The 12,155-nt window shown below is 51.0% G+C and overlaps 1 protein-coding gene across 4 annotated transcripts in view; it reads left to right on the forward strand.

The window, feature by feature from the left end:
* LOC148031634 (DNA polymerase delta catalytic subunit-like) overlaps positions 1-12,155 on the forward strand; it is a 261,645-nt gene that overhangs the window by 117,666 nt on the left and 131,824 nt on the right. For all 4 annotated transcript variants that reach the window (XM_087685222.1, XM_087685221.1, XM_087685223.1 and 1 more), the window contains one exon: positions 121-181. In XM_087685222.1, the coding sequence (XP_087541348.1) occupies positions 121-181 (61 nt within the window). The remainder of the gene's footprint in view (positions 1-120; positions 182-12,155) is intronic.

The following is a 12,155-nucleotide window of genomic DNA, read 5'->3' on the forward strand; positions in this document are numbered from 1 at the left end:
CTTGGGATAAGCCCTCGAGGTAAGGAACTGTTGTAATAATAGTACTGCCGTCTATTTTCTGTGAACAAGGATATAGAGTTGTAAGCATGATTATCTCACACTTTCTTTCTCTGTTTACAGAGTCTTCTGTTGAGGAGTGCGCACAAAGAGGGATGGCTTCTTGGTGGGCCAACAATAAATGGTGAGTTATAATTCTTGCATGACTCTATTTTACGTTTCTTCCTATGTATTGTCACTGATTCACAAATTATAATATCCTTTGTTATTGGAAAGAAACAATTGTTTGATTGTACCTATGTGCAGTAGGCAGCATCCATTTGTTCTCTTTGGCAAATTCATAATAGAGTCTGAGGCAACACTTTCCCTACATTCTTAATGTGGTTGATGCAATCCTGCATCCTGTATGTCTGTCTAACGTCACCTTTGACAAACATATGTTGTCTAAAAAGACCCCAATGGCTTCCTGGGACTAGGCCAACAGAGATTTCTTTTCAAAACTTTGTAGGAGCCAAAATTTCTCTTTGTCAAACTCTTTGAATGGTGCAACATTCTTCCATTTCTTTCTAAAACCTTCATAGTGCAAAGCTGCTTCTGGTTTATATTGAACATAACAAGATTGCATGGAATCAGAATATGAAGCTCTTATAATTTGTCTTAATGTTTGTTGAATATATTGTGTTTTTGTACGATGAAGTTGTAGTCTTCATGGTGAGATTATGGACTACAACAAAGTGGCACTCTCATTTGTCCCTAGGGAGAAGAGGGAGCACCGGGACTCTAAGTCCAAGCCTCACATCTTCATTGGATATAGTTAGATTACCTGTGATTATTAACTCTATGATGTTGTAATTGGTAGGTCACTCTTGGCAAAGATGTTGTCTTCTTGGATGATGATGTTTGCTTTTTTTTTTTTTGGGTAAAATGTGGCTGATTATATTACTCAAAAAAACTGATTACAACGGAGTACTCATGCTCAACAGACCAAGCTGGAGCTGGTGAAAGTCACAGATACATCATATATACAAGCCTCTCAAGGCGATCTGGGGGGGATAGGGGCAAGAAGCCATGGAGGGGGGGTGTATCGCCATCTGGGGCTGCCTGCCTGCATCACGAAGAACAGGTCCTGGCCGCCCCAAGTGCGCATGAAATGACCTTGGAGCTTCTGACGAGCCCTGGACTCGCCCTGCACCTGATCCCATCGGCCTCGAAGGGAGTGGATGAAGGAGGTTCAGAGCTCTGCTAATGTCACTTGTACTAAAAGTCTCTCTCCGCCGAAAGCCACCTGACACCGCGCCTTCCAGATATGCCAACCAGTAAGACTACCTATGATTTCCCATATCTCAGAGCGGTCTGCTGCGGGATCCACTACCTGGCGGATGGGAAGAGCCTCTAAACCCACCACTGCGCACGACCCTACCTCAATTATGAATATCGTATCCTGCATCCCGGCCTCATACAGAAGGTGACGGCCCCGGCTGACCGCCTGCCAGCCGAAAGCTCCCCAAGAGATACATCCAAGGCTGGGTGCTATGCGGCGAAGGATGCGGCATACTCCTCTCCACATGAGCTGTGCCGCCTCACATGACCAAAGGCAGTGCTTTGGGGTTTCCATAGATTGCTGTGTGCAACACTTACAAACTCCCTCCTTCTGCATTTGGGCAAGCCAGCTTCGCACCGCCAATTCTCCATGTGCCACTAGCCATAAAAAATACGATACCCTCCTCCGCCTCCAGCTATCCCATAGGCGGCACTAGAAGGTCCATCGGAATGGCTCCGTGATGCTGTGCTCCGCCCAGTGCGTGCTACGTCACGGTGCCCAATCCATATCCTCCTACATCAGTATGTGTTTGCCAATCTTGGCGGTGTACTCCAGGAACCTCGGTGGCTTCTTGGCGACCACAGTGGCCGGCCAAAGCCACTCTACCGGATTCCACTCCACCTCATCAAGTGGCCTTCCTTCCCAGATCCAGAGGCACCACTCCCTGAGCTCTTGCCAAAAGACCAAAGGGTCCAGCTGCCATGTCTTCCGTTGAAGGCCAACCACCCGGATCCTCTTCCATGAAAGAACAGCTATCTCGTCGTCCTGTTGCCCTGTGTCAAGAGCTAGACGCCATCCCTTCTGCACTGTGAAAAAGGTCCCAGGTGGAGCACCATCCACTCTTCTTGCCACCTGTAGGGGGATGCCTACTGGTGAAAACCTAGTGGCCCATACTTCCCCGGGCTCTATCGGCTCTCAGATCGGGGGAGCAAGCCACTCCTAAGGTATCGCTGCGTCTATCTCCCTTGCCCCACTCTCTGGTCCAAATCTGCTCTATCTGTCTCGTTACCTCCTCCCTCTTATAGATCGAGTTAGGGATCCGACAAGATCGTATAACTAGGGCAGATGCTGGGGGATCTAGTGTCAAGAGAACTGGCCAATGATCGCACAACGTAGTGCCCACTGCCCAATCTGGCCTCCCCGAGAGCCTTCCCACTCTCCCACATAAAACCTGTCCAACTGCTCCAGCAGGACTCCACCTAGCCGCCTATTTCCCCAAGAGAAGTCTAGCGACCTCTGCCTCCTGTGGAAGGCAGGGTCTCTCCAGGCATCATGTGCTCCTACTGCCAGTAGAAACACCTCCCATGCCTCCTGCTCCTCCCCGGCCGTGCCTTGGTGGTTTCTCTCTCTGCCCTGCTGGTCCTCCAAAGCCTCCAGGTTGTTAAAGTTTCCTCCAACAATCCGGGAGTCCACCTCTGGGAGTCCTTCCGCGATCTCTATCCAAAACCTATTGTGTGCCCTAACCTCTGTAGGGGCATAGATATTAAGGACTCCAAGGCACGAGTCCCCAATATACAATTTGATTCATAGGACCCTCCCTACCACTATCGTCCCCTGGTCTCGTACACAAGCAGTAAGACTCTCAAGTAGGACCATGGGCCACTGCGGAAGAACTCCTGTGGCAACAGGTGTGCCTGTCTCGGGAAAGTGTGACAGGCGGCAGGGGTGGATGAGCTGGTGGCTGTATGGGAGGGGGAGGACTCTTGGTGCGAAGAGGATGTAGGTGTGTATGGCTCATCACCTCCTGTGGGAGGAGGGGGGGTGAATCTGGGGGGGATCGCGTGAACCAAGTGCGGATCAAGGGGGGTGCTCGGTACGGGGGGCGGTGGGGGGGAGGATGATTGAGGGATGGTGGGATGGATGAAAGTACACGGCGGGTGTGGGGGGGGGGCTGTTGGTCCTGGAAATGGGGGGCTATGGGCCAGGGTCAGTGGGGGGGGGCATGGCGTGTGGAGGGAGGTGGGTGTGGGGGCTGTGGGGAGTTAGGAGAGGTAGTTTGTGGCGTGGGTGGTGGATGTGGGGGGCTGCAGTCCTGCCACGTGGGGCAGGCAGGAGGGGTTGTGGAGTGCTCTGCCGAGGGGGGCATCACATGCCCACCTGCTCCCTGCTGCCGAGGTTAGGTCTGAGACGTTGGTTGCGCCCCCTTTGCCATCTCGCTCTTTGTCGTCTCTGGACCCATGTGAAGCCATTAGTGTCCACGTGCGGGGCTGTCAGCGGAGCCACCTTGGCTTTGAAACGCGTACAACCTGCTGCCTGATGCCCAAAGTCGTGGCAGCGCAGGCACTGCCTTGGCTGGCTTGTCACAATGACCTGCTACCTAAAGGAGTGCCCGCCCGCCTCAATCTTTAGGAATTGTGGGATATTCTTGACCTCTTTCAGTGCCACCCGTACCTTTTGGACTCCTACAGCAGTCACTGCATCCGCGAAGGATGCAGGAAGGATAGTGCCGAAGAGCCGTCCAAAGTCTTCCACCAACTGTTGATACTCAATCGCTAGGCCCGGGAAAAGAAGGGTGACCGGGTGCTGCTGAAACCTGTTGTGGAGTGCAAATGCCTCCACAGTAAAGCCCTTGTACCAGGGGACCATGTGTATGACCCCCTTCGTGGACACATGGTGAACTAGTGAGTAACTCGCGAGTTGCGTCCGGCGAGCTGAGCCGGACCATGAAGATCCCTTGGCCCAGTAGGACCGCCTTTTCGATCTGCGCTGTGCCGATGCGCAGTGTGGAGTGTAGCCAGTCCCGAAGCTGGGCCTTGGCTGGGGAATGTCGTACTACCTGACCATAAATCGCTGTTTCCATTAGCTCCAGCTCCTTAGCTCGGACGGTTAAGAACCGTTCCTCAGAGAGGACTACGCGCAAGGTGTTTGACTGGGGGGCACTCGTTGAGTGCGCCGGGGTCTGACCAGAGGTTTCCATTGCACGTCCCTTCTGAGAGAACTACCAATCATGTCGCAGTGCTACCTGAGGGGGGGAGTTGCTGCAGATGGAGGGAGCGATTGGAGGGTGGGGGGATCAATGGCCGGGGGGGGGGGGGGGACGGGGGGAGACACTGCTGTGTTTGCTATGGATGGGTTCGAGGTTGCGGACGGGGGAAGTGCGCCGGGGGGGGGGGGGGGGGTGAGCGAATTGTCTGGGCTAGGCCGGGGGGGAGGGGCACAATGTCGGGGCGGGATGGGCAATCACACCTGGGTGAAAGTGGCCAGGTGGAATGGAAGGCCTGGCGGGCGCCGGGGGGGGGGGGGGGGACAAACATTGAGGCGAGGAGGCAAGCGATCTGGGAGGGGCCGTGATCAGGCAGAGCAAGGGGCGCGATGACGACTTGGGGCCGGCGCGATTAGACGGAGCGGGGGGTAGAGACCTTTTGACGTGACGGACGGAGCCTCCTCTTCTTCAGCTGATGATGATGTTTGCTACACTACTATACTAGGTGGTTCTTGAACTTCAGCTAGTGGTTCTTCTCTGGAGGCATAACCTTTCATGACTTAGGTGCCATAACTTCAGCTTGAGCTTTCATCTTTACTTCCAAGTTCTTATGCTAGAGAGGCCCCTTACCCCATTCCCACACTTACCATAGGTAACCTCCCACATTTTCCCACAAGTTATCTTGCAGTTTACCCTTATAGGATAGCTCACAAGAATCCCTGAATTTTCAACATCCTCTCTAGTGAGTCTAGTTGTTGCTTTGCTAGAGCCACAACCACTAGCTATAGAGTTGTCAATGTGTCACGAGGTGGTATTTTTGATGCTTTGCTTAGCATTTCTCTTAAATATTAATTAAGTCGCATACTTGTGAGGTGCACATGTGATTTGTAAGTAAGTTAAGTCTCATAATGATAGGCTGAAGACCTTGAGATGTCAGAGGGTGTCAAAGGAAACAATTGTAATAAGTTGTAATGGTGGTGCTTGGTGACAACTTTGACCTAGGGTATTTAATTAGTCATTAAATATTAGTGGGGTGACATGAGGAACTATGCATTAATTAATTAATTAGTTAATGCCAATAACGGGGCTAATTAATGCCCAAGACTAGTTGGGAGTCAAATTGGCCTAGGCAATTTGATTGTGGATGGACACATTTAATTTTCTGGGTAGGGATAAGGGCTGATATTAATTTTTAGAATTAATAATTATGAATTTAATTAAATGACTGAGAGATCTAATTAGAAGGTTGCTGCTTGGCAAAACTCGCCCATGCAAGTGAGGGAAAGGCTGTTGGAGGCTGGTGACTATTCAATATACTAGTCAGTCTGAGTTGGTATGTAAACGTGTATTGTTTGCACCTAGGCTATGAAACTACACATTTGTAAGGCTATTGGCATGTATGGAGTATATGGAATACATGGAATGTATATCTGGATGTGATGTACATTTGTGAGGCATCTATGGGATACATGGAAGGTATGCAATGTACATTTGCAAGTGACACAAGACTTACATTTGGTTTATAGTTGATGTATGCTTTACATGAGTATCATGCGGTACATCATTGCTATGAAGCAATGGTTATGCTCAGTTTTACGCATTACTTTACCTTGGTGGTCAAAATAGTGTTGGGTTTTGGCTTGTGGATGCATTCCCTAAGGTTCTAACAATGGTTATGATTCATATATGTGGATCATAATTGGATTAGGTGGCTGGAATTTCAAACATGTAGGTACGCATGGTTAAGCAATTGCAAATGCTGTTGGTTTGTCATGATGCCCTATGGAAAATTCCAGTATAGTATACTACTTTTTGCACAATACAGTGCAATTAAGGATGATTGCAAGGATTTCAAGGGAGAGCTCTATCATGAGGATATGTATTTTTGATGTTTTGCTTCGCATTTGGCTTAAAGATTAATTAAGTTGTACACGTGATGTATAAGTTAGTCAAGTCATAATGACAGGCATAGGACCTTGAGGTGTTAGACGGTATCAAAGGCAAAAGTTGTATCAAGTTATTGGGAGTAATCGGAGAGCCTTCTAGTGTGAGTTGTTGTCCAACTCAAAATAGTTCTTTTTTATGTAAAACAAAGAACTAAAAATGACATATAGTCTAACTCTATGATTATACAAATTTGTATCTCTCGTTGTGCTCTTTGTTTTGAGTGATAGAACACCTCAATCTAACATTGGATCCAAAAGTTATAGCCAAAGTATTGAAGTGCTATCAAACTTCCATAATTGTCCACAACCTTGGCAAGATGCTTAGTATTCACTCAAAATGGATAGAGTGGATCCCAAAGTGGATACTTAAAAGGTGTTTTCACTTTTTCCATTGTTGCACATACATTTGAGCAGAAGAAAACAGAAGAGAATGCCAATTTCTCTTCTCTTGGAAAGCTTTAGTGCTGCTCAATCTCTCTGAGCATCCAAAATCTCTTTTTGAGCATCCAAAGCCAAGCTACTTTTCATCAATTTCTACCACTAATGGCTATCCAAATGCAACAAAATGGGGCTATGGAAGCCCCTAAATCGAGCCTTAATGTCTCCTTAAGCCAAAGCATATGTTTTTCTTATATGTAGAGATTGATGATGAGAGTAGTCCCTCTATTAAGATGCACACAAGAAGCACCAATGTTGAAGCAGTAGCTTGAATCCTTGACCTTTAGAGTAAATCTTTTCTCCTTGTGCTCTTGGCTCCAAGTATGAGCTCCCACAAACACCAAACATTTCTGTGATACCAATAGAGAGAGAAGCAATGATGAGATACAAGGTAGAAGATATGGAGAGAGAGAGAGAGAGAGAGAGAGAGAGAGAGAGAGCACATGTAGACATCAGGCGACAGGACTTTTGTGGAGTGACGCAGCAGTAGTGAATCAGGCCTAAGTTCACGCTTACAGCCAGGCAAGCTGCTCTATAACAGTCAGTCAGTATGCAGACAAGGGCAGGGTTCTTTAACCTGTGCAGACAGTCAGTACACAGCAGGCAGGAGGCATAAAACAGGTAGACTGTCACGCTACTCAGTCAGGGCTTGCACAGCCCTATTTCACTCAGGTAGGTTGCGAGAACAGGCTAGAGCTATGAAGGCATGGCTGCAGCTCATGCAGTGCTTTGCAGCAGGGTAGATTCCCTGTGAGTGAATAGAAACAGGCTTGCAGACTGAGGCCTGGAAGAAACTACTGGGCGGGAGTAATGTCGAGTCCTACCTGGAACCCTAGGTAAGGGACGGTTTGCCCTCTGCTCACCCATCTAAATCCCAGGTGGACGCTCCACTCCGTGCGAGAGTTCAGGTCTATGAGGAAACCAACTGACTTTCGACAGTTGATTTTCGCTCCCGCTGCAGAACAAAACACCTCAAGAGCCAGCCTTTCTCTCTCCAGCATCAACTCATCGTCCTCTATGTAGAGTGTTGTATCATTTGCATACTCTGAGTCTAGCAACTCAGTCTTCTCTCTTACTGGAAGTCAAAGGTTGCGTAATCCACTCACATGTGACCTGAGGAAGTGAGACATCGCCTCTGCAAAGAGTATGAATAGGTACGGGGCCAGGGGGCAGGCCCGACAGACCGATCTATCCAGTAGAAACTCTTACCCTCGCCTACCACCTATGAGAACGTTGCTGGTAGCTGATTTGTAAAGTGCGGAGACCCTGGGGATCCATGCCTGGGGGAAGTGCAACCTCACCATGGTGCCCTCTAGGAAATCCCAGTCCACCCTATCACAGGCTTTCTCGAAGTCCAGGAGTAGTACGGCCAGTCCCTGTCCGCTGTGCTGAGCCCACTCTGTCGCCTCAAAGACCATACATTGTCTAGGATGCTCCTATCCTGGACAAAGCCTGTTTGTGTGTCATGAATGATGTCTGGAAGCATAGGGCGTAGTCGCCTACCAATCATCTTTGCCAGTGCCTTATAGGCCACTGACAATAAGGTGATTGGTCTCCACTAGGAAAGCTCCTACCGGTTTCCCCCTTTGGGGAGAAGACTGATGAGGCTTGCCGAAAGACTCCTTGTCATTTGTCCTGAAGTGAAAATCTTTTGGAAGGCCATCAATAAGGGGTCCTTAATCACCTTCCAATAGGTAGTGAAGAAAGCCTTAGAAAGGCCATCCTCTCCTGAGCATTTCTACTTGTCTTGTGTATGGAAAGCCTCCTCTAGTTCTTTCTTTGTGAAGGGGGCTAGGAGGGAGCATCCCATCTCCTCTGTGACAAGGGACGGGATGTGATCCCAAACCTGCTATCTACATCATTGTCCTCTAGTTGAGGCTGTCTCCTTCTGGAAAAGGCGTCTGTAGTAGTTGGTGGCAATCTCCATTACCTCGTCTGGGCTAGAATGAATCCTCCCATATTGATCCTGAAGGTTGCGTATCTGCTCTTCTGAGCTGCGGGGCTGGTGCACCTGAAAAACTCCCTGCACATCGTGTCTCCCTTCCGCGCCCCAAAGGCTGATGAGGTGCGGAATGAGAACTCCGAGTGCCTATCCTCTAGGCCTGCGATGGCTGCTCATGCGCGCACCTCTTGTGTGTGGAGGGTGGGATCCCCTAGTGCCTTCTGTAATAATCTCTATGTGGTTACAAGGTCCCGTCGAAGTGCTCTCCTCCTCCCAGCTCTACTGCCTGGCCTGAAGGGCTGCCTCCTGGCAGATACTGCTCGACTCGGCTAGGACCTCTGCAACCTCCTTTGCGATCCGGTCCCTCCTACCCCACTCCTTGGTCCAAATCTGCTCAATCTCTCTTTTCACCTCCTTGCTCCTATATACCGAGTCAGGGATTTGACAGGATCGTGTGTCTAGGGCAGATGCTAGGGGATCAAGTGTTAGGAGAACCGGGCAATGATTAGACAATGCGGTGCTCGCTAACTGCCCAACCTGGCCTCCACGAGAGCATCCCCACTCTCCTACATAGAACTTGTCCAACCACTCCAGCAAGACTCCACCTAGCCGCCTGTATCCCCAAGAGAAGTCTAGCAACCTCTCCCCCTTGTGGAAGGTAAAGCTAGACAATGTTTAGAGCGATAAGTTTATTACTACATTTTGCTTCTAATGTAACTGAAATGCAATAGCAAAAGCTAGACAATGTTTAGAATGACGTGGCTGCAATCATTCCAAACAATGACTAGCTCTTGCTCCTTTCTAGCCATCCCCTGGTAGTTTCCGCCTCTGCCCTGCTGGTTTTCTAAAGCCTCCAGGTTGTTGAAGTCTCCTCCAACAATCTAGGAGTCCACCTCTGGGAGTCCTACCGCGATTTCCACCCAGAACCTACTCCGTGCCCTAACCTGAGTAGGGGCATAAACATTGAGGACTCCAAGGCACGAGTCCCCAATATCCAATCTGATCCATAGAACCCTCTCTGCCACTATCGTCCCGTGGTCTCGTACACAGGCTGTGAGACTCAGGCCAATAGAGATGCATACATCTCCACTCCTGCCATGGGCACCGATGGTGTGCTCCTAGTAAGTGTGTGATTTGCCCGGGAGTACCTTCCCTACCTGCTGAGCTTGGGCGGGAGTGAGCTTGTGCTCCTGTAAAAGTAGGATGTCGATCCGTCTGGCAAGGAAAGGTTGTAGCTCCTGCTGAACAATCAACTTCCTGGAACCACGTGTTCCACTATAGTGGAGGCTATTCACATTCTAGGATGCAAGGTGTAAACTCATAGGGAGACTTGTGATTGACCGAACAAGCATTTGTTCAGTGTGGAAGCTGCTAACGAAGAAGAGAAAGTATGAGGCATGGGTATACGCTTCGTTGCTGGCCTGGACTGTGAACTCCATTCCCCCATGGTAGACCTCGGGCATACTATGGAGGTGATGGATGCGCGTGGTGATATCACCAGGGCATCTATCAACGAGGGTGAGAGGTGAGACTCCGTACACTGGTAGAAACGGGCCGCTTGTGCGAGGGGCCACTCGATCACATCCATTGGCACTCTCCACTGCGGAGGGGCTCTAAAGATAATGCTCCGATGAGGGACCTTGGCCCCAGCCCACCAGTTAATGTCCATCATTCAACCTGGCCAATGCTGGGAGAAAAGTGCCAGTCCACCTTCTTCCATCTACTGGGAGATGTGGTCTGCCACTTGGCTCTTCACCTCCTCCTCTATCTGAGTGGTTGTCCAGTCTCCTGTGTGAGAGTCTGAAGGAAGAAGGCGTAGTTTGGTCTATTTGGTGGTGCTAGTAGATGGATCTTGCTGCTCCTAGACTTGCAAACTATGAAGATTCCCACCTCCAGGGGTAGTGAAAACTCTCCGCGCTCTGCAACTCCTATGGTAGTAGCTGCGCCTGTCTCGAGAAAGTGTGATAGGCGGCATGGATGGATGAACTGGTGGGTGTGTGGGGGGGACTAGATTGTCGGTGGGTGGAGGATGTCGGCATATGGGGCTCCTCACCTCCTATGGGGGGGGGATGGGTCGGGGGAGGATCACATGTGCTGAGTGGGGATGAGGGGGGCTGGTTGGCGGGGGTGATGTTGGAGAGGGGGAGGATCGAGGGATGGTGGGGTGGTCGGTGGCACATGGCGGGTGTGGGGGGGCCAATAGCTCTGGGGGAGGGGGGGTATGGGCTAGGGTCGGGGGGGGGGGGGGGGGGGGGAGCCGTGGGGAGGGGGTGTATGGGCTAGGGTCGGGGGGGAGGGGGGAGCTGTAGGGAGGGGGTGGGGGGTATGGGCTAGGGGTGGGGGGGGAGCCGTGGGGAGGGGGTGGGGGGGGGTTGGCCCTTGGGTGAGGCGGCCTGTGATGCCTCCGTGGGGGGTGGATGTGTAGGCTTTGTGGTCCTGTCGGGTAGGGCGAGGAGGGGGGGGCCGCATGGTGCTCTGCCTTTGAGGGGTTGCCTGCGGCCCCCCCTGCCGTCTCCCTCTTTGTCGTCTTTGTACTCGTGTAAAACCATCCGCGTCCACCTGTGGGCCTGTTGGCGAAGCCACCCTAGCTCCGAAGCACATACCCTCTGCTGCTTGGTGGCCAAAGTCATGGCAGTGCAGGCATTGCCCTGGCTGCCTAGTCACAATGACCTGCTGCCTGAAGGAGTGTCGGCCAGCCTCAATCTCTAGGAACTATGATATATTCTTGGTCTCTTTTACTGCCACCTATACCTTTGGGACTCCGACTGTCATTGCGTCTGCGAAAGAGGTAGGAAGGATAGTGCGGAAGAGCCATCCAAAGTCTTCCACCAATTGGCGATACTCTATCACCGGTCCGGGAAAGAGAAGGATGACCGAGTGTCTAAGGAACCTGCTGTGTAGTGCGAATGCCTCCACTGTGAAGCCACTTTACCAAGGGACCATGTAGATGACCCCCTTCATGGAAGCATAGGGTGAATTGGCCAATAGCTCACGGATTGCGTGTGCCGAGGTGAGTCATACCATGAAGATCCCTTAGCCCATTAGAACCGCCTCCATGATCTGCACTGTGCCGATGCACAGCGTGGAGTGAAGTTAGTCCTGAAGTTGGGCCCTGGATGGGGAATATCCTACTACTTAACCAAAGATCGCTGTTTCTTTTAGCTCTAGCTCTGTGGCATGGACGGCTAAGAGCTGTTCCTCAGAGAGGACGACACACAAGGTGTTTGACTGGGGGGCACTCTCTGAATGCACCAGCTTCTGACCAGGGGTTTCCATTGCGTGTCCCTGTTGAGAACCTACCAATCACATTGTTGTGTTGCCGGCGGGGGGGTGTTGCAGCAAAGGAGGGGGCAACAGGGGGGGGGGGGGGGGGGATGGCAAGGAAGGAGGGGTTTTCCCATTTTCCAATGGTGGGTAAAGTGTCGGTCTCCACTGGTGGCCTGATCCCGCATGTGGGGGACTTGACGGTTGAGCCACAAGGTGAGGGATGGGGGGGTAGTGTGGGGGGAGAGTTTCAGATGTGGGCCGTGCAAGGGGTTTTCATGGCTGCCAGCAGGGCCTGGGGGGGGGGGGGGGGGTAGCCCATCA

The sequence above is a fragment of the Lygodium microphyllum genome, chromosome 9 (genome assembly GCF_053477565.2).
Source record: "Lygodium microphyllum isolate KBCC chromosome 9, Lygodium_microphyllum_v1.1.10, whole genome shotgun sequence".
Classification (NCBI taxonomy): domain Eukaryota; kingdom Viridiplantae; phylum Streptophyta; class Polypodiopsida; order Schizaeales; family Lygodiaceae; genus Lygodium; species Lygodium microphyllum.